At 42.4% G+C, this 17,680-nt stretch overlaps 1 protein-coding gene across 3 annotated transcripts in view; it reads right to left on the minus strand.

Moving 5' to 3' along the window:
- The window catches only part of RhoGAP100F (Rho GTPase activating protein at 100F), a 587,716-nt gene that overhangs the window by 149,935 nt on the left and 420,101 nt on the right, over window positions 1-17,680 (minus strand). For all 3 annotated transcript variants that reach the window (XM_070099441.1, XM_070099442.1, XM_070099440.1), the window contains one exon: window positions 2,841-4,290. In XM_070099441.1, the coding sequence (XP_069955542.1) occupies window positions 2,841-4,290 (1,450 nt within the window). The remainder of the gene's footprint in view (window positions 1-2,840; window positions 4,291-17,680) is intronic.

Consider the following 17,680-nt stretch of genomic DNA (forward strand, 5'->3'; position numbering starts at 1 on the left):
GGCGGGTGACAGGTGGGTGGCATGTGGGTGACAGGTGGGTGGCAGGTGGGTGGCAGGTGGGTGGCATGTGGGTGCCAGGTGAGTGGCAGGTGGGTGGCAGGCGGGTGATAGGTGGGTGGCAGGCGGATGACAGGTGGGTGGCAGGTGGGTGACAGGTGGGTGGCAGGTGGGTGGCAGGTGGGTGGCATGTGGGTGGCAATTGGGTGGCATGTGGGTGGCAGTTGGGTGGCATGTGAGTGGCATGTGAGTGGCAGGCGGGTGACAGGTGGGTGGCATGTGTGTGGCAGGTGGGTGGCAGGTGGGTGCCAGGTGGGTGGCAGGTGGGTCGCAGGCGGGTGGCAGGTGGGTGGCAGGTGGGTGGCATGTGGGTGGCAGGTGGGTGGCATGTGGGTGGCATGTGGGTGGCAGGTGGGTGGCATGTAGGTGGCATGTGGGTGACAGGTGGGTGGCATGTGGGTGACAGGTGGGTGGCAGGTTGGTGACAGGTGAGTGGCATGTGGGTGGCAGGTGGGTGGCATGTGGGTGGCAGGCGGGTGACAGGTGGGTGGCATGTGGGTGGCAGGTGGGTAACAGGTGGGTGGCATGCGGGTGGCATGTGGGTGGCAGGCGGGTGACAGGTGGGTGGCAGGTGGGTGACAGGTGGGTGGCAGGTGGGTGGCAGGTGGGTGGCAGGTGAGTGGCATGTGGGTGGCAGGCGGGTGACAGGTGGGTGGCAAGTGGGTGGCATTAGGGCGGCAGGCGGGTGACAGGTGGGTGGCAGGTGGGTGGCAGTGTGGGTGGCAGTGTGGGGAGCAGGATGGGTGGCAGAGTGTGTGGCAGGGTGGGTGGCAGGGTGGGTGGCAGTGTGGATGTCAGGGTGTGTGGCAGGGTGGATGGCAGTGTGGGTGGCAGTGTGGGTGCCAGGGTGGGTGGCAAGGTGGGTGGCAGGATGGTTGGAAAAGTGGGTTGCAGGATGGGCGACAGTGTGGAAGGCAGGGCGGGTGGCAGGTTCGATGAGGGGGTGGGTAACAGGGTGGTTGGCAGGGTGGGTGGCAGGGTACGTGCTAGGGTGGGTAGCGTGGTTGATTGCAAAGTGTGTGAGAGGGTGGGTTGCAAGGTGGATAGTAGGGTAGTTGGCAGAGTGGGTGGCAGGATGGGCGGCAAGGTGGGTAGCAGGGTAGGCTGCAGGGTGGATGGCAGGGTGGGTGACTGGGTGGGTGGCTGGGTGGGTGGCAGCGTGGGCGGCAGGGTGGGCGGCAGGGTGGCGGCAGGGTGGGCGGCAGGGTGGGTGGCAGGGTAGGTGGCAGGGTGGGCGGCAGGGCGGGTAGCATAGTGGGTAGCAGAGTGGGTAGCAGGGTGGGTTGCAGGGTGGGTTGCAGGGTTGATGCAAAGTGTGTGAGAGGGCAGGTTGAAAGATGGATAGCAGAGTGGTTGACAGGGTGGGTGGCAGGGTGGGTAGCAGGATAAGCTGCAGGGTTGGTGATTGAGTGGGTGGCAGGGTGGGTGGCTGGGTGGGTGGCAGGGTTGGTGGCAGGGTGGGCGGCAGGGTGGATAGCAGTGAGTAGCAGGGTGGTTGGCAGGGTGGGTGGCATGGTGGGTAGCAGGGTGGGTTGCAAGGTGGGTAGCATGGTTGATGGCAAGGTGTGTGAGAGGGTGGGTTGCAAGATGGATAGCAGGGTAATTGGCAAGGTGCGTGGCAGGGTGGGCAGCAAGGTGGGTAATACAGTGGATAGCAGAGTGGTTCGCAGGGTGGGTGGCAGGGTAGGCTGTAGGGTAGTTGGCATGGAGAGTGGGAGGATAGGCTAGAGGGTGGGTGGCTGGGTGGGTGGCAGGGTGGGTGGCTGGGTGGGTAGCAGGGTAGGCTGCAGGGTGGGTGGCTGGGTGGGTGGCAGGGTAGGCTGCGGGGTGGGTGGCTGGGTGGGTGGCAGGGTGGGCTACAGGGTAGGCTGCAGGGTGGGTTGCTGGGTGGGTGACAGGGTGTGTGGCAGGGTGTGTGGCAAGGTGGGTGGCAGGGTGGGTGCTAGGGTGTGTGGCAGGGTGGGTGACTGGGTGGGTGGCAGGGCGGGTGGCTAGGTGGGTGGCAGGGTAGGCTGCTGGGTGGGTGGCAGGGTAGGATGCAGGGTGGGTGGCAGGGTAGGTGGCAGGGTGGGTGGCAGAGTAGGCTGCAGGGTGGGTGGCAGGGTGTGTGGCAGGGTTGGTGGCAGGGCGGGTGGCTAGGTGGGTGGCAGGGTAGGCTGCTGGGTGGGTGGCAGGGTAGGCTGCAGGGTGGGTGGCAGGGTAGGTGGCAGGGTGGGTGGCAGAGTAGGCTGCAGGGTGGGTGGCAGGGCGGGTGGCAGGGTAGGCTGCAGGGTGGGTGGCAGGGTAGGCTGCTGGGTGGGTGGCAGGGTAGGCTGCTGGGTGGGTGGCAGGGTAGGCTGCCGGGTGGGTGGCAGCGTAGGCTGCTGGGTGGGTGGGTGGCTGGGTTGGCTGCTGGGTGCGTGGCAGGGTAGGCTGCTGGGTGGGTGGCAGGGTAGGCTGCTGGGTGGGTGGCAGGGTAGGCTGCTGTTTGGGTGGCAGGGTAGGCTGCTGGGTTGGTGGCAGGATGGGCTTCTGGGTGGGTAGCAGGGTAGGTGGCAGGGTGGGTGGCAGGGTAGGCTGCTGGGTGGGTGGCAGGGTGGGCTGCTGGGTGGGTGGCAGGGTAGGCTGCTGGGTGGGTGGCAGGGTAGGCTGCTGGGTGGGTGACAGGGTAGGCTGCTGGGTGGGTGGCAGGGTAGGTGGCAGGGTGGGTGGCAGGGTGGGCTGCTGGGTGGGTGGCAGGGTAGGCTGCTGGGTGGGTGGCAGGGTAGGCTGCTGGGTGGGTGGCAGGGTGGGCGGTAGCTTACCTCTCTCACTTCCGGTGGGCATTTCCGGTGCACTGACGGCTCCGTCACTCTCGTCTTCGCTGACCGCCGGTCCACCGCGCGCCTCGAAGCGCACATGCGATGTTCCGCGATGCCGCGAGGAATGTCGCGGCAGCGAGTTGGACCTCGCGGTGGGCCCGCGTTCTGCGCCGGGGTGATGCGCACCTCGCGCACGCGACAGTAACGACGACCTTGGCAGCGTCACTTCCGTGTCGCTGGCGTAGTCGACGGAACGTGTGCGCTGGCGCAGCGCGCTCAGCCGCCGCATCGTCTCCTGGTAGCGCTCCAGCGTCGCGCGGTCCGTAACTTGCGCACCGGAAGGATACTGCAACGTCTTGTGGCGTCGCGCTGATGGACCGGAACCCTCGAAATCACTGAGACTTTCGCGTTCCGTAGCCGGAAGTCGCTGGTCGCTGAGAGTACGGGCCAGCCTAGGCCTTCCCACGCTACTCCGTCCCAGTGTTCCGTACATCGGAGCCTCCGCAGCTCTCACCTGGCGCCCAGCGACTTGGGCCATCGGGTCCACGAGTTCCCCTGGCGGTGGACCGTAGAAGGAGTGTACTCGCTCTGCCAGCGACTCCAGCGTCTTCGGGTACGATCGCTCGTAAGGCGTGAAGTGTTGTTGTTGTTGAGGCCTAGGCTGTTCCGTCACTACGGGCGGAGGAGGCTGGTAATATCTCTCAATTTCTGAGCCTAGAGGCGCTCGAGGAGGCGGTCCGTAAGGCTGTATAGGCGCACCAGCTAGGCCTAGTTGCCTGGAAGTTCTAGGCTGGTAGCCTGGGTGGGTTGCGTGGGCGCCTACCGGCCCACCGAGCAAGGTTGGCGGGCCAGTAGGCCCACCTTGAGGGATACCAAAGGCTCCTTTAGCAGGTATACCTTTAGTTCCATAATAAATTAGAGGTTCTTCGTGTCTGAGGGCAGACATGGCCTCGGGAGGCCTATACCTCGGCAGTGTGCTGAATCTGGATTCCTGAGATTGTGGAACTCCCGGAGGAGGCCGTGAGGGGGGAGGAGGAGGCCTACCGAAGCGCAAAGTATCCCCGTTGCTGTTGGAGTCTTCCATGGCCTCTTCTTCGTATTCCTTCTTGATGACGACAACTGGAGGAGGCTTAGGCTCGTGGCGAGGCTGTGGCGAGGGCGGGGCGCCTCGCCCCCCTCGCCGTGATCTAGTAGTCAGTAGAAGCCTACGGGGGATACTCATGATAATGACCACATCATCTAGGCCCATGCGGGTCACATCCACCAGGTTGACAGCCAGGATCTCATCTCCCACGCGCAAGCATCCTGAGTTGTAGACAGGAGATTCCAGGGCGATGCGTGAGATGAAGACTCCCTCGATGCGGTCTGCGCCGTTACCTTCGCGGATGTAGAGACCGAGAGTCTGGCCTGGCCGCTTTACGATCTCCACAACCTGAACACTGAACTTGGCGTTCTGAAGCAGGCAAATATTGTACTTATATTAACTAATAGTCACTCACTCACATTACTCTATATAAGAAAACCGCTATTACAACTACTACTACTACTATTACTACTACTGCTACTACTACTATTACTACTACTACTACTACTACTACTACTACTACTACTACTACTACTATTACTACTACTACTACTACTACTACTACTATTAATACTACTACTACTACTACTACTACTATTACTACTACTACTACTACTATTACTAGTACTACTACTACTACTACTACTACTACAACTACTACTACTACTACTATTACTACTACTGCTACTACTACTATTACTACTACTACTACTACTACAACTACTACTACTACTACTACTACTACAACTACTACTACTACTACTACTACTACTACTACTACTACTATACTACTACAACAACTATAATAGTACTACTGCTAATGTACTACTACTATTACTACTACTACTACTACTACTACTACTACTGTTACTACTACTACTACTACTACTACTACTACTATTACTACTACTACTACTACTACTACTATTACTACTACTACTACTACTACTACTACTACTACTATTACTACTACTACTACTACTACTACTACTACTATTACTACTACTACTACTACTACTAAACTACTACAACAACTATAATAGTACTACTGCTAATGTACTACTACTACTACTATTACTACTACTACTACTACTACTACTACTACTACTACTACTACTACTACTACTACTGTTACTACTACTACTACTACTACTACTACTACTATTACTACTACTACTACTACTACTACTACTACTACTACTACTACTACTACTACTACTACTACTACTACTACTACTACTACTATTACTACTACTACTACTACTACTACTACTACTACTACTACTACTACTACTACTACTACTACTGCCACTACTAATACAACAATAACTACTACTAATACTGTTGCTACTACTAATAATATTAAACCTAGTAGCAATGATAGTGTTAGTAGTATTAGTGTTAGTAGTGTTAGTGTTAGCAGTGTTAGTGTTAGCAGTGTTAGTGTTAGCAGTGTTAGTGTTAGTAGTGTTAGTGTTAGTAGTGTTAGTGTTAGCAGTGTTAGTGTTAGTAGTGTTAGTGTTAGCAGTGTTAGTGTTAGTAGTGTTAGTGGTAGTAGTGATAGTAGTGTTAGTGTTGGTAGTGCTAGTGTTAGTAGTGTTATTGTTAGTAGTGTTAGTGTTAGTAGTGTTAGTGTTAGTAGTGTTAGTGTTGGTAGTGCTAGTGTTAGTAGTGTTATTGTTAGTAGTGTTAGTGTTAGCAGTGTTAGTGCTAGTAGTGTTAGTGGTAGTAGTGATAGTAGTGTTAGTGTTGGTAGTGCTAGTGTTAGTAGTGTTATTGTTAGTAGTGTTAGTGTTAGTAGTGTTAGTGTTAGTAGTGTTAGTGTTGGTAGTGCTAGTAGTGTTAGTGGTAGTAGTGATAGTAGTGTTAGTGTTGGTAGTGCTAGTGTTAGTAGTGTTATTGTTAGTAGTGTTAGTGTTAGTAGTGTTAGTGTTAGTAGTGTTAGTGGTAGTAGTGACAGTAGTGTTAGTGTTGGTAGTGCTAGTGTTAGTAGTGTTATTGTTAGTAGTGTTAGTGTTAGTAGTGTTAGTGTTAGTAGTGTTAGTGTTGGTAGTGCTAGTGTTAGTAGTGTTATTGTTAGTAGTGTTAGTGTTAGCAGTGTTAGTGTTAGTAGTGTTAGTGGTAGTAGTGATAGTAGTGTTAGTGTTGGTAGTGCTAGTGTTAGTAGTGTTATTGTTAGTAGTGTTAGTGTTAGTAGTGTTAGTGTTAGTAGTGTTAGTGTTGGTAGTGCTAGTGTTAGTAGTGTTATTGTTAGTAGTGTTAGTGTTAGTAGTGTTAGTGTTAGTAGTGTTAGTGTTGGTAGTGCTAGTGTTAGTAGTGTTAGTGTTAGTAGTGTTAGTGTTAGTAGTGTTAGTGTTAGTAGTGTTAGTAGTGTTAGTGTTAGTGTTAGTAGTGTTAGTGTTAGTAGTGTTAGTGTTAGTAGTGTTAGTAGTGTTAGTGTTAGTAGTGTTAGTGTTAGTTTTAGTAGTGTTAGTATTAGTAGTGTTAGTGTTAGTGTTAGTAGTGTTAGTGCTAGTAGTGTTAGTGGCAGTAGTGTTAGTGTTAGTAGTGTTAGTGTTAGTAGTGTTAGTGTTAGTAGTGTTAGTAGTGTTAGTGTTAGTAGTGTTAGTGTTAGTAGTGTTAGTGGTAGTAGTGTTAGTGTTAGTAGTGTTAGTGTGAGTAGTGTTAGTGTGAGTAGTGTTAGTGTGAGTAGTGTTAGTGTGAGCAGTGTTAGTGTGAGCAGTGTTAGTGTGAGCAGTGTTAGTGTGAGCAGTGTTAGTGTGAGCAGTGTTAGTGTGAGCAGTGTTAGTGTGAGCAGTGTTAGTGTGAGTAGTGTTAGTGTGAGCAGTGTTAGTGTGAGCAGTGTTAGTGTGAGCAGTGTTAGTGTTAGTGTTAGTAGTGTTAGTGTTAGTGTTAGTAGTGTTAGTGGTAGTAGTGTTAGTGACAGTAGTGTTAGTGTTAGTAGTGTTAGTGTTAGTAGTGTTAGTGTTAGTAGTGTTAGTGGTAGTAGTGTTAGTGTTAGTGTTAGTAGTGTTAGTGTTCGTAGTGTTAGTGACAGTAGTGTTAGTGTTAGTAGTGTTAGTGTTAGTAGTGTTAGTGTTAGTAGTGTTAGTGTTAGTAGTGTTAGTGTTAGTAGTGTTAGCGGTAGTAGTGTTAGTGACAGTAGTGTTAGTGTTAGTAGTGTTAGTGTTAGTAGTGTTAGTGTTTGTAGTGTTAGTGTTACTAGTGTTAGTGTTAGTGTTAGTAGTGTTAGTGTTAGTAGTGTTAGTGTTAGTGGTAGTAGTGTTAGTGTTAGTAGTGTTAGTGTTAGTAGTGTTAGTGTTAGTGTTAGTAGTGTTAGTGTTAGTGGTAGTAGTGTTAGTGTTAGTAGTGTTAGTGTTAGTGTTAGTGTTAATAGTGTTAGTAGTGTTAGTGTTAGTGGTAGTAGTGTTAGTGTTAGTAGTGTTAGTGTTAGTAGTGTTAGTGTTAGTAGTGTTAGTGTTAGTGTTAGAAGTGTTAGTGGTAGTAGTGTTAGTGTTAGTGTTAGCAGTGTTAGTGGTAGTAGTGTTAGTGTTAGTAGTGTTAGTGTTAGTGTTAGTAGTGTTAGTGGTAGTAGTGTTAGTGTTAGTGTTAGTAGTGTTAGTGGTAGTAGTGTTAGTAGTGTTAGTGTTAGTGTTAGTAGTGTTAGTGTTAGTAGTGTTAGTGTTAGTAGTGTTAGTGTTAGTAGTGTTAGTGTTAGTAGTGTTAGTGTTAGTAGTGTTAGTAGTGGTAGTAGTGTTAGTGTTAGTAGTGTTAGTGTTAGTAGTGTTAGTGTTAGTAGTGTTAGTGGTAGTAGTGTTAGTGTTAGTAGTGTTAGTGTTAGTAGTGTTAGTGGTAGTAGTGTTATTGTTAGTAGTGTTAGTGTTAGTAGTGTTAGTGTTAGTAGTGTTAGTGTTAGTAGTGTTAGTGTTAGTAGTGTTAGTGTTAGTAGTGTTAGTGTTAGTAGTGTTAGTGTTAGTAGTGTTAGTGGCAGTAGTGTTAGTGTTAGTAGTGTTAGTGTTAGTAGTGTTAGTGGTAGTAGTGTTAGTGTTAGTAGTGTTAGTGTTAGTGTTAGTAGTGTTAGTGTTAGTAGTGTTAGTGGTAGTAGTGTTAGTGATAGTAGTGTTAGTGTTAGTGTTAGTAGTGTTAGTGGTAGTAGTGTTAGTGTTAGTAGTGTTAGTGTTAGTAGTGTTAGTGTTAGTGTTAGTGTTAGTGTTAGTGTTAGTAGTGTTAGTGTTAGTAGTGTTAGTGTTAGTAGTGTTAGTGGCAGTAGTGTTAGTGGCAGTAGTGTTAGTGGTAGTAGTGTTAGTGTTAGTAGTGTTAGTGTTAGTAGTGTTAGTGTTAGTAGTGTTAGTGTTAGTAGTGTTAGTGGTAGTAGTGTTAGTGTTAGTAGTGTTAGTTTTAGTAATGTTAGTGGTAGTAGTGTTAGTGGCAGTAGTGTTAGTGGCAGTAGTGTTAGTGTTAGTAGTGTTAGTGGTAGTAGTGTTAGTGTTAGTAGTGTTAGTGTTAGTGTTAGTAGTGTTAGTGTTAGCAGTGTTAGTGTTAGTAGTGTTAGTGGTAGTAGTGTTAGTGGCAGTAGTGTTAGTGGTAGTAGTGTTAGTGGAAGTAGTGTTAGTGTTAGTAGTGTTAGTGGTAGTAGTGTTAGTGTTAGTAGTGTTAGTGTTAGTAGTGTTAGTGGTAGTAGTGTTAGTGTTAGTGTTAGTAGTGTTAGTGTTAGTGTTAGTAGTGTTAGTGTTAGTAGTGTTAGTGTTAGTAGTGTTAGTGTTAGTGGAAGTAGTGTTAGTGTTAGTAGTGTTAGTGTTAGTGGTGTTAGTGTTAGTGTTAGTAGTGTTAGTGTTAGTGATAGTAGTGTTAATGTTAGTAGTGTTAGTGTTAGTAGTGTTAGTGTTAGTGTTAGTAGTGTTAGTGGTAGTAGTGTTAGTGTTAGTGTTAGTAGTGTTAGTGGTAGTAGTGTTAGTGTTAGTAGTGTTAGTGTTAATGTTAGTAGTGTTAGTGGTAGTAGTGTTAGTGTTAGTGTTAGTAGTGTTAGTGGTAGTAGTGTTAGTGTTAGTAGTGTTAGTAGTGTTAGTGTTAGTAGTGTTAGTGGTAGTAGTGTTAGTGTTAGCAGTGTTAGTGTTAGTAGTGTTAGTGTTAGTAGTGTTAGTGGTAGTAGTGTTAGTGTTAGTGTTAGTAGTGTTAGTGGTAGTAGTGTTAGTGTTAGTAGTGTTAGTGTTAGTGTTAGTGTTAGTAGTGTTAGTGTTAGTGGTAGTAGTGTTAGTGTTAGTAGTGTTAGTGTTAGTGTTAGTAGTGTTAGTGGTAGTAGTGTTAGTGATAGTGTTAGTAGTGTTAGTGTTAGTGTTAGTAGTGTTAGTGTTAGTAGTGTTAGTGTTAGTAGTGTTAGTGTTAGTAGTGTTAGTGTTAGTAGTGTTAGTGTTAGTAGTGCTAGTGTTAGTAGAGTTAGTGTTAGTGTTAGTAGTGTTAGTGGTAGTAGTGTTAGTGTTAGTGTTATTAGTGTTAGTGGTAGTAGTGTTAGTGTTAGCAGTGTTAGTGTTAGTGTTAGTAGTGTTAGTGGTAGTAGTGTTAGTGTTAGTGTTAGTAGTGTTAGTGGTAGTAGTGATAGTGGTAGTAGTGTTAGTGTTAGTAGTGTTAGTGGTAGTAGTGTTAGTGTTAGTAGTGTTAGTGTTAGTGTTTGTAGTGTTAGTGTTAGTAGTGTTAGTGTTAGTGTTAGTAGTGTTAGTGTTAGTAGTGTTAGTGTTAGTAGTGTTAGTGGTAGTAGTGTTAGTGTTAGTAGTGTTAGTGTTAGTAGTGTTAGTTTTAGTGTTAGTAGTTTTAGTGTTAGTGGTAGTAGTGTTAGTGTTAGTAGTGTTAGTGTTAGTAGTGTTAGTGTTAGTAGTGTTAGTGGTAGTAGTGTTAGTGTTAGTAGTGTTAGTGTTAGTAGTGTTAGTGTTAGTAGTGTTAGTGGTAGTAGCGTTAGTGTTAGTAGTGTTAGTGTTAGTGTTAGTGTTAGTAGTGTTAGTGTTAGTAGTGTTAGTGTTAGTAGTGTTAGTGCTAGTAGTGTTAGTGTTAGTAGTGTTAGTGTTAGTAGTGTTAGTGTTAGTAGTGTTAGTGTTAGTAGTGTTAGTGTTAGTGTTAGTAGTGTTAGTGTTAGTAGTGTTAGTGGTAGTAGTGTTAGTGTTAGTAGTGTTAGTGGTAGTAGTGTTAGTGACAGTAGTGTGAGTGTTAGTAGTGTTAGTGATAGTAGTGTTAGTGTTAGTAGTGTTAGTGGTAGTAGTGTTAGTGACAGTAGTGTGAGTGTTAGTAGTGTTAGTGGTAGTAGTGTTAGTAGTGTTAGTGTTAGTAGTGTTAGTGGTAGTAGTGTTAGTGTTAGTAGTGTTAGTGTTAGTAGTGTTAGTGTTAGTAGTGTTAGTTTTAGTGTTAGTAGTTTTAGTGTTAGTGGTAGTAGTGTTAGTGTTAGTAGTGTTAGTGTTAGTAGTGTTAGTGTTAGTAGTGTTAGTGGTAGTAGTGTTAGTGTTAGTAGTGTTAGTGTTAGTAGTGTTAGTGTTAGTAGTGTTAGTGGTAGTAGCGTTAGTGTTAGTAGTGTTAGTGTTAGTGTTAGTGTTAGTAGTGTTAGTGTTAGTAGTGTTAGTGTTAGTAGTGTTAGTGCTAGTAGTGTTAGTGTTAGTAGTGTTAGTGTTAGTAGTGTTAGTGTTAGTAGTGTTAGTGTTAGTAGTGTTAGTGTTAGTGTTAGTAGTGTTAGTGTTAGTAGTGTTAGTGGTAGTAGTGTTAGTGTTAGTAGTGTTAGTGGTAGTAGTGTTAGTGACAGTAGTGTGAGTGTTAGTAGTGTTAGTGATAGTAGTGTTAGTGTTAGTAGTGTTAGTGGTAGTAGTGTTAGTGACAGTAGTGTGAGTGTTAGTAGTGTTAGTGGTAGTAGTGTTAGTAGTGTTAGTGTTAGTAGTGTTAGTGGTAGTAGTGTTAGTGTTAGTAGTGTTAGTGTTAGTAGTGTTAGTGTTAGTAGTGTTAGTGTTACTAGTGTTAGTGTTAGTAGTGTTAGTGTTAGTAGTGTTAGTGGTAGTAGTGTTAGTGGTAGTAGTATTAGTGTTAGTAGTGTTAGTGTTAGTAGTGTTAGTGGTAGTAGTGTTAGTGTTAGTAGTGTTAGTGGTAGTAGTGTTAGTGTTAGTAGTGTTAGTGTTAGTAGTGTTAGTGGTAGTAGTGTTAGTGTTAGTGTTAGTAGTGGTAGTGGTAGTAGTGTTAGTGTTAGTAGTGTTAGTGGTAGTAGTGTTAGTGTTAGTAGTGTTAGTGGTAGTAGTGTTATTGTTAGTAGTGTTAGTGGTAGTAGTGTTAGTGTTAGTAGTGTTAGTGTTAGTAGTGTAAGTGGTAGTAGTGTTAGTGTTAGTGTTAGTAGTGTTAGTGTTAGTGTTAGTGTTAGTGGTAGTAGTGTTAGTGACAGTAGTGTGAGTGTTAGTAGTGTTAGTGTTAGTAGTGTTAGTGTTAGTAGTGTTAGTGGTAGTAGTGTTAGTGTTAGTAGTGTTAGTGGTAGTAGTGTTAGTGTTAGTGTTAGTAGTGTTAGTGGTAGTAGTGTTAGTGTTAGTTGTCTTAGTGTTAGTAGTGTTAGTGTTAGTAGTGTTAGTGTTAGTAGTGTTAGTGTTAGTAGTGTTAGTGTTAGTAGTGTTAGTGTTAGTAGTAGTGTAGTAGTGTTAGTAGTGTTAGTGTTAGTAGTGTTAGTGGTAGTAGTGTTAGTGTTAGTAGTGTTTAGTGACAGTAGTGTGAGTGTTAGTAGTGTTAGTGTTAGTAGTGTTAGTGTAGTAGTGGTAGTGTTAGTGGTAGTAGTGTTAGTGTTAGTAGTGTTAGTGTTAGTGTTAGTAGTGTTAGTGTTAGTAGTGTTGGTGGTAGTAGTGTTAGTGTTAGTAGTGTTAGTGTTAGTAGTGTTAGTGGTAGTAGTGTTAGTGTTAGTAGTGTTAGTAGTGTTAGTGTTAGTAGTGTTAGTAGTGTTAGTAGTGTTAGTGTTAGTAGTGTTAGTGTTAATGGTAGTGTTAGTGGTAGTGTTAGTGGTAGTGTTAGTGGTAGTGTTAGTAGTAGTGTTAGTAGTAGTGTTAATGTTAGTGTTAGTGTTAGTAGTGTTAGTGTTAGTAGTGTTAGTGGTGTTAGTGTTAGTAGTGTTAGTGTTAGTAGTGTTAGTGGTAGTAGTGTTAGTGTTAGTAGTGTTAGTGTTAGTAGTGTTAGTGTTAGTAGTGTTAGTGTTAGTAGTGTTAGTGTTAGTAGTGTTAGTGTTAGTAGTGTTAGTGTTAGTAGTGTTAGTGTTAGTAGTGTTAGTGTTAGTAGTGTTAGTGTTAGTAGTGTTAGTGGTAGTAGTGTTAGTGTTAGTAGTGTTAGTGTTAGTAGTGTTAGTGTTAGAAGTGTTAGTGGTAGTAGTGTTAGTGTTAGTAGTGTTAGTGTTAGTGTTAGTAGTGTTAGTGGTAGTAGTGTTAGTGTTAGTAGTGTTAGTGTTAGTAGTGTTAGTGTTAGTGTTAGTAGTGTTAGTAGTGTTAGTAGTGTTAGTGGTAGTAGTGTTAGTGGCAGTAGTGTTAGTGGCAGTAGTGTTAGTGGTAGTAGTGTTAGTGTTAGTAGTGTTAGTGTTAGTAGTGTTAGTGTTTGTAGTGTTAGTCTTAGTAGTGTTAGTGTTAGTAGTGTTAGTGGTAGTAGTGTTAGTGTTAGTAGTGTTAGTGTTAGTAGTGTTAGTGTTAGTAGTGCTAGTGGTAGTAGTGTTAGTGGCAGTAGTGTTAGTGTTAGTAGTGTTAGTGGTAGTAGTGTTAGTGGTAGTAGTGTTAGTGTTAGTAGTGTTAGTGGTAGTAGTGTTAGCGGTAGTAGTGTTAGTGTTAGTAGTGTTACTGTTAGTAGTGTTAGTGTTAGTAGTGTTAGTGTTATTGTTAGTAGTGTTAGTGTTAGTAGTGTTAGTGGTAGTAGTGTTAGTGGTAGTAGTGTTAGTGGTAGTAGTGTTAGTGGTAGTAGTGTTAGTGTTAGTAGTGTTAGTGTTAGTAGTGTTAGTGACAGTAGTGTTAGTATTAGTAGTGTTAGTGTTAGTAGTGTTAGTGTTAGTAGTGTTAGTTTTAGTAGTGTTAGTGTTAGTAGTGTTAGTGTTAGTAGTGTTAGTGACAGTAGTGTTAGTGTTAGTAGTGTTAGTGTTAGTAGTGTTAGTGTTAGTGTTAGTGGTAGTAGTGTTAGTGTTAGTAGTGTTAGTGTTAGTAGTGTTAGTGTTAGTGTTAGTAGTGTTAGTGTTAGTAGTGTTAGTGTTAGTAGTGTTTGTGACAGCAGTGTTAGTGTTAGTAGTGTTAGTGTTAGTGTTAGTAGTGTTAGTGTTAGTAGTGTTAGTGTTAGTAGTGTTAGTGTTAGTAGTGTTAGTGACAGTAGTGTTAGTGTTAGTAGTGTTAGTGTTAGTAGTGTTAGTGGTAGTAGTGTTAGTGTTAGTAGTGTTAGTGTTAGTAGTGTTAGTGTTAGTAGTGTTAGTGTTAGTAGTGTTAGTGACAGTAGTGTTAGTGTTATTAGTGTTAGTGATAGTAGTGTTAATGACAGTAGTGTTAGTGTTAGTAGTGTTAGTAGTGTTAGTGACAGTAGTGTTAGTGTTAGTAGTGTTAGTGTTAGTAGTGTTAGTGTTAGTAGTGTTAGTGTTAGTAGTGTTAGTGTTAGTAGTGTTAGTGGTAGTAGTGTTAGTGTTAGTAGTGTTAGTGTTAGTAGTGTTAGTGACAGTAGTGTTAGTGTTAGTAGTGTTAGTGGTAGTAGTGTAAGTGTTAGTAGTGTTAGTGTTAGTGTTAGTAGTGTTAGTGTTAGTAGTGTTAGTATTAGTGGTAGTAGTGTTAGTGTTAGTAGTGTTAGTGTTAGTAGTGTTAGTGACAGTAGTGTTAGTGTTAGTAGTGTTAGTGTTAGTGTTAGTAGTGTTAGTGTTAGTGGTAGTAGTGTTAGTATTAGTAGTGTTAGTGTTAGTAGTGTTAGTGACAGTAGTGTGAGTGTTAGTAGTGTTAGTGTTAGTAGTGTTAGTGTTAGTAGTGTTAGTGTTAGTAGTGTTAGTGTTAGTAGTGTTAGTGTTAGTACTGTTAGTGTTAGTAGTGTTAGTGACAGTAGTGTTAGTGTTAGTAGTGTTAGTGTTAGTAGTGTTAGTGACAGTAGTGTTAGTGTTAGTAGTGTTAGTGTTAGTAGTGTTAGTGACAGTAGTGTTAGTGTTAGTAGTGTTAGTGTTAGTAGTGTTAGTGTTAGTAGTGTTAGTGTTAGTAGTGTTAGTGTTAGTAGTGTTAGTGTTAGTAGTGTTAGTGTTAGTAGTGTTAGTGGTAGTAGTGTTAGTGGTAGTAGTGTTAGTGACAGTAGTGTGAGTGTTAGTAGTGTTAGTGGTAGTAGTGTTAGTGTTAGTAGTGTTAGTGGTAGTAGTGTTAGTGACAGTAGTGTGAGTGTTAGTAGTGTTAGTGGTAGTAGTGTTAGTAGTGTTAGTGTTAGTAGTGTTAGTGGTAGTAGTGTTAGTGTTAGTAGTGTTAGTGTTAGTAGTGTTAGTGTTAGTAGTGTTAGTGTTAGTGTTAGTAGTGTTAGTGTTAGTAGTGTTAGTGTTAGTGTTAGTAGTGTTAGTGTTAGTAGTGTTAGTGTTAGTAGTGTTAGTGGTAGTAGTGTTAGTGGTAGTAGTGTTAGTGTTAGTAGTGTTAGTGTTGGTAGTGTTAGTGGTAGTAGTGTTAGTGTTAGTGGTAGTAGTGTTAGTGACAGTAGTGTGAGTGTTAGTAGTGTTAGTGTTAGTAGTGTTAGTGTTAGTAGTGTTAGTGTTAGTAGTGTTAGTGGTAGTAGTGTTAGTGTTAGTAGTGTTAGTGTTAGTAGTGTTAATGGTAGTAGTGTTAGTGTTAGTGTTAGTAGTGTTAGTGGTAGTAGTGTTAGTGTTAGTAGTGTTAGTGGTAGTAGTGTTAGTGTTAGTAGTGTTAGTGGTAGTAGTGTTATTGTTAGTAGTGTTAGTGGTAGTAGTGTTAGTGTTAGTAGTGTTAGTGTTAGTAGTGTTAGTGGTAGTAGTGTTAGTGTTAGTGTTAGTAGTGTTAGTGGTAGTAGTGTTAGTGTTAGTGGTAGTAGTGTTAGTGACAGTAGTGTGAGTGTTAGTAGTGTTAGTGTTAGTAGTGTTAGTGTTAGTAGTGTTAGTGGTAGTAGTGTTAGTGTTAGTAGTGTTAGTGTTAGTAGTGTTGTGGTAGTAGTGTTAGTGTTAGTGGTAGTAGTGTTAGTGACAGTAGTGTGAGTGTTAGTAGTGTTAGTGTTAGTAGTGTTAGTGTTAGTAGTGTTAGTGGTAGTAGTGTTAGTGTTAGTAGTGTTAGTGTTAGTAGTGTTAGTGGTAGTAGTGTTAGTGTTAGTAGTGTTAGTGTTAGTGTTAGTAGTGTTAGTGTTAGTAGTGTTAGTGGTGTTAGTGTTAGTAGTGTTAGTAGTGTTAGTGGTAGTAGTGTTAGTGTTAGTAGTGTTAGTAGTGTTAGTGTTAGTAGTGTTAGTGTTAGTAGTGTTAATAGTGTTAGTGTTAGTAGTGTTAGTGTTAATAGTGTTAGTGTTAGTAGTGTTAGTGTTAGTAGTGTTAGTGTTAGTAGTGTTAGTGTTAGTAGTGTTAGTGGTAGTAGTGTTAGTGGTAGTAGTGTTAGTGTTAGTAGTGTTAGTGTTAGTAGTGTTAGTGTTAGTAGTGTTAGTGGTAGTAGTGTTAGTGTTAGTAGTGTTAGTGTTAGTAGTGTTAGTGTTAGAAGTGTTAGTGGTAGTAGTGTTAGTGTTAGTAGTGTTAGTGTTAGTAGTGTTAGTGTTAGTAGTGTTAGTGGTAGTAGTGTTAGTGTTAGAAGTGTTAGTGTTAGTATTGTTAGTGTTAGTGTTAGTAGTGTTAGTAGTGTTAGTGGTAGTAGTGTTAGTGGCAGTAGTGGTAGTGGCAGTAGTGTTAGTGGTAGTAGTGTTAGTGTTAGTAGTGTTAGTGTTAGTAGTGTTAGTGTTAGTAGTGTTAGTGTTAGTAGTGTTAGTGTTAGTAGTGTTAGTGGTAGTAGTGTTAGTGTTAGTAGTGTTAGTGTTAGTAGTGTTAGTGTTAGTAGTGCTAGTGGTAGTAGTGTTAGTGGCAGTAGTGTTAGTGTTAGTAGTGTTAGTGGTAGTAGTGTTAGTGGTAGTAGTGTTAGTGTTAGTAGTGTTAGTGGTAGTAGTGTTAGTGGTAGTAGTGTTAGTGTTAGTAGTGTTACTGTTAGTAGTGTTAGTGTTAGTAGTGTTAGTGTTAGTAGTGCTAGTGTTAGTAGTGTTAGTGGTAGTAGTGTTAGTGGTAGTAGTGTTAGTGGTAGTAGTGTTAGTGGTAGTAGTGTTAGTGTTAGTAGTGTTAGTGTTAGTAGTGTTAGTGACAGTAGTGTTAGTGTTAGTAGTGTTAGTGTTAGTAGTGTTAGTGTTAGTAGTGTTAGTGTTAGTAGTGTTAGTGACAGTAGTGTTAGTGTTAGTAGTGTTAGTGTTAGTAGTGTTAGTGTTAGTAGTGTTAGTGTTAGTAGTGTTAGTGTTAGTGTTAGTAGTGTTAGTGTTAGTAGTGTTAGTGTTAGTAGTGTTTGTGACAGTAGTGTTAGTGTTAGTAGTGTTAGTGTTAGTAGTGTTAGTGTTAGTAGTGTTAGTAGTGTTAGTGTTAGTAGTGTTAGTGACAGTAGTGTTAGTGTTAGTAGTGTTAGTGTTAGTAGTGTTAGTGGTAGTAGTGTTAGTGTTAGTAGTGTTAGTGTTAGTAGTGTTAGTGTTAGTCGTGTTAGTGTTAGTAGTGTTAGTGACAGTAGTGTTAGTGTTATTAGTGTTAGTGTTAGTAGTGTTAATGACAGTAGTGTTAGTGTTAGTGTTAGTAGTGTTAGTGACAGTAGTGTTAGTGACAGTAGTGTTAGTGTTAGTAGTGTTAGTGTTAGTAGTGTTAGTGTTAGTAGTGTTAGTGTTAGTAGTGTTAGTGGTAGTAGTGTTAGTGTTCGTAGTGTTAGTGTTAGTAGTGTTAGTGACAGTAGTGTTAGTGTTAGTAGTGTTAGTGGTAGTAGTGTTAGTGTTAGTAGTGTTAGTGTTAGTGTTAGTAGTGTTAGTGTTAGTATTATTAGTGTTAGTGGTAGTAGTGTTAGTGTTAGTAGTGTTAGTGTTAGTAGTGTTAGTGACAGTAGTGTTAGTGTTAGTAGTGTTAGTGTTAGTAGTGTTAGTGTTAGTGTTAGTGGTAGTAGTGTTAGTGTTAGTAGTGTTAGTGTTAGTAGTGTTAGTGACAGTAGTGTTAGTGTTAGTAGTGTTTGTGTTAGTAGTGTTAGTGTTAGTGTTAGTGGTAGTAGTGTTAGTGTTAGTAGTGTTAGTGTTAGTAGTGTTAGTGACAGTAGTGTTAGTGTTAGTAGTGTTAGTGTTAGTAGTTTTAGTGACAGTAGTGTTAGTGTTAGTAGTGTTAGTGTTAGTAGTGTTAGTGACAGTAGTGTTAGTGTTAGTAGTGTTAGTGTTAGTAGTTTTAGTGACAGTAGTGTTAGTGTTAGTAGTGTTAGTGTTAGTAGTGTTAGTGACAGTAGTGTTAGTGTTAGTAGTGTTAGTGTTAGTAGTGTTAGTGTTAGTAGTGTCAGTGACAGTAGTGTTAGTGTTAGTAGTGTTACTGTTAGTAGTGTTAGTGTTAGTAGTGTTAGTGTTAGTAGTGTTAGTGTTAGTAGTGTTAGTGTTAGTAGTGTTAGTGTTAGTAGTGTTAGTGTTAGTAGTGTTAGTGTTAGTAGTGTTAGTGTTAGTAGTGTTAGTGTTAGTAGTGTTAGTGTTAGTAGTGTTAGTGTTAGTAGTGTTAGTGTTAGTAGTGTTAGTGTTAGTAGTGTTAGTGGTGTTAGTGTTAGTAGTGTTAGTGTTAGTAGTGTTA

Source organism: Cherax quadricarinatus, chromosome 67 (assembly GCF_038502225.1).
Source record: "Cherax quadricarinatus isolate ZL_2023a chromosome 67, ASM3850222v1, whole genome shotgun sequence".
In the NCBI taxonomy this organism is placed as follows: domain Eukaryota; kingdom Metazoa; phylum Arthropoda; class Malacostraca; order Decapoda; family Parastacidae; genus Cherax; species Cherax quadricarinatus.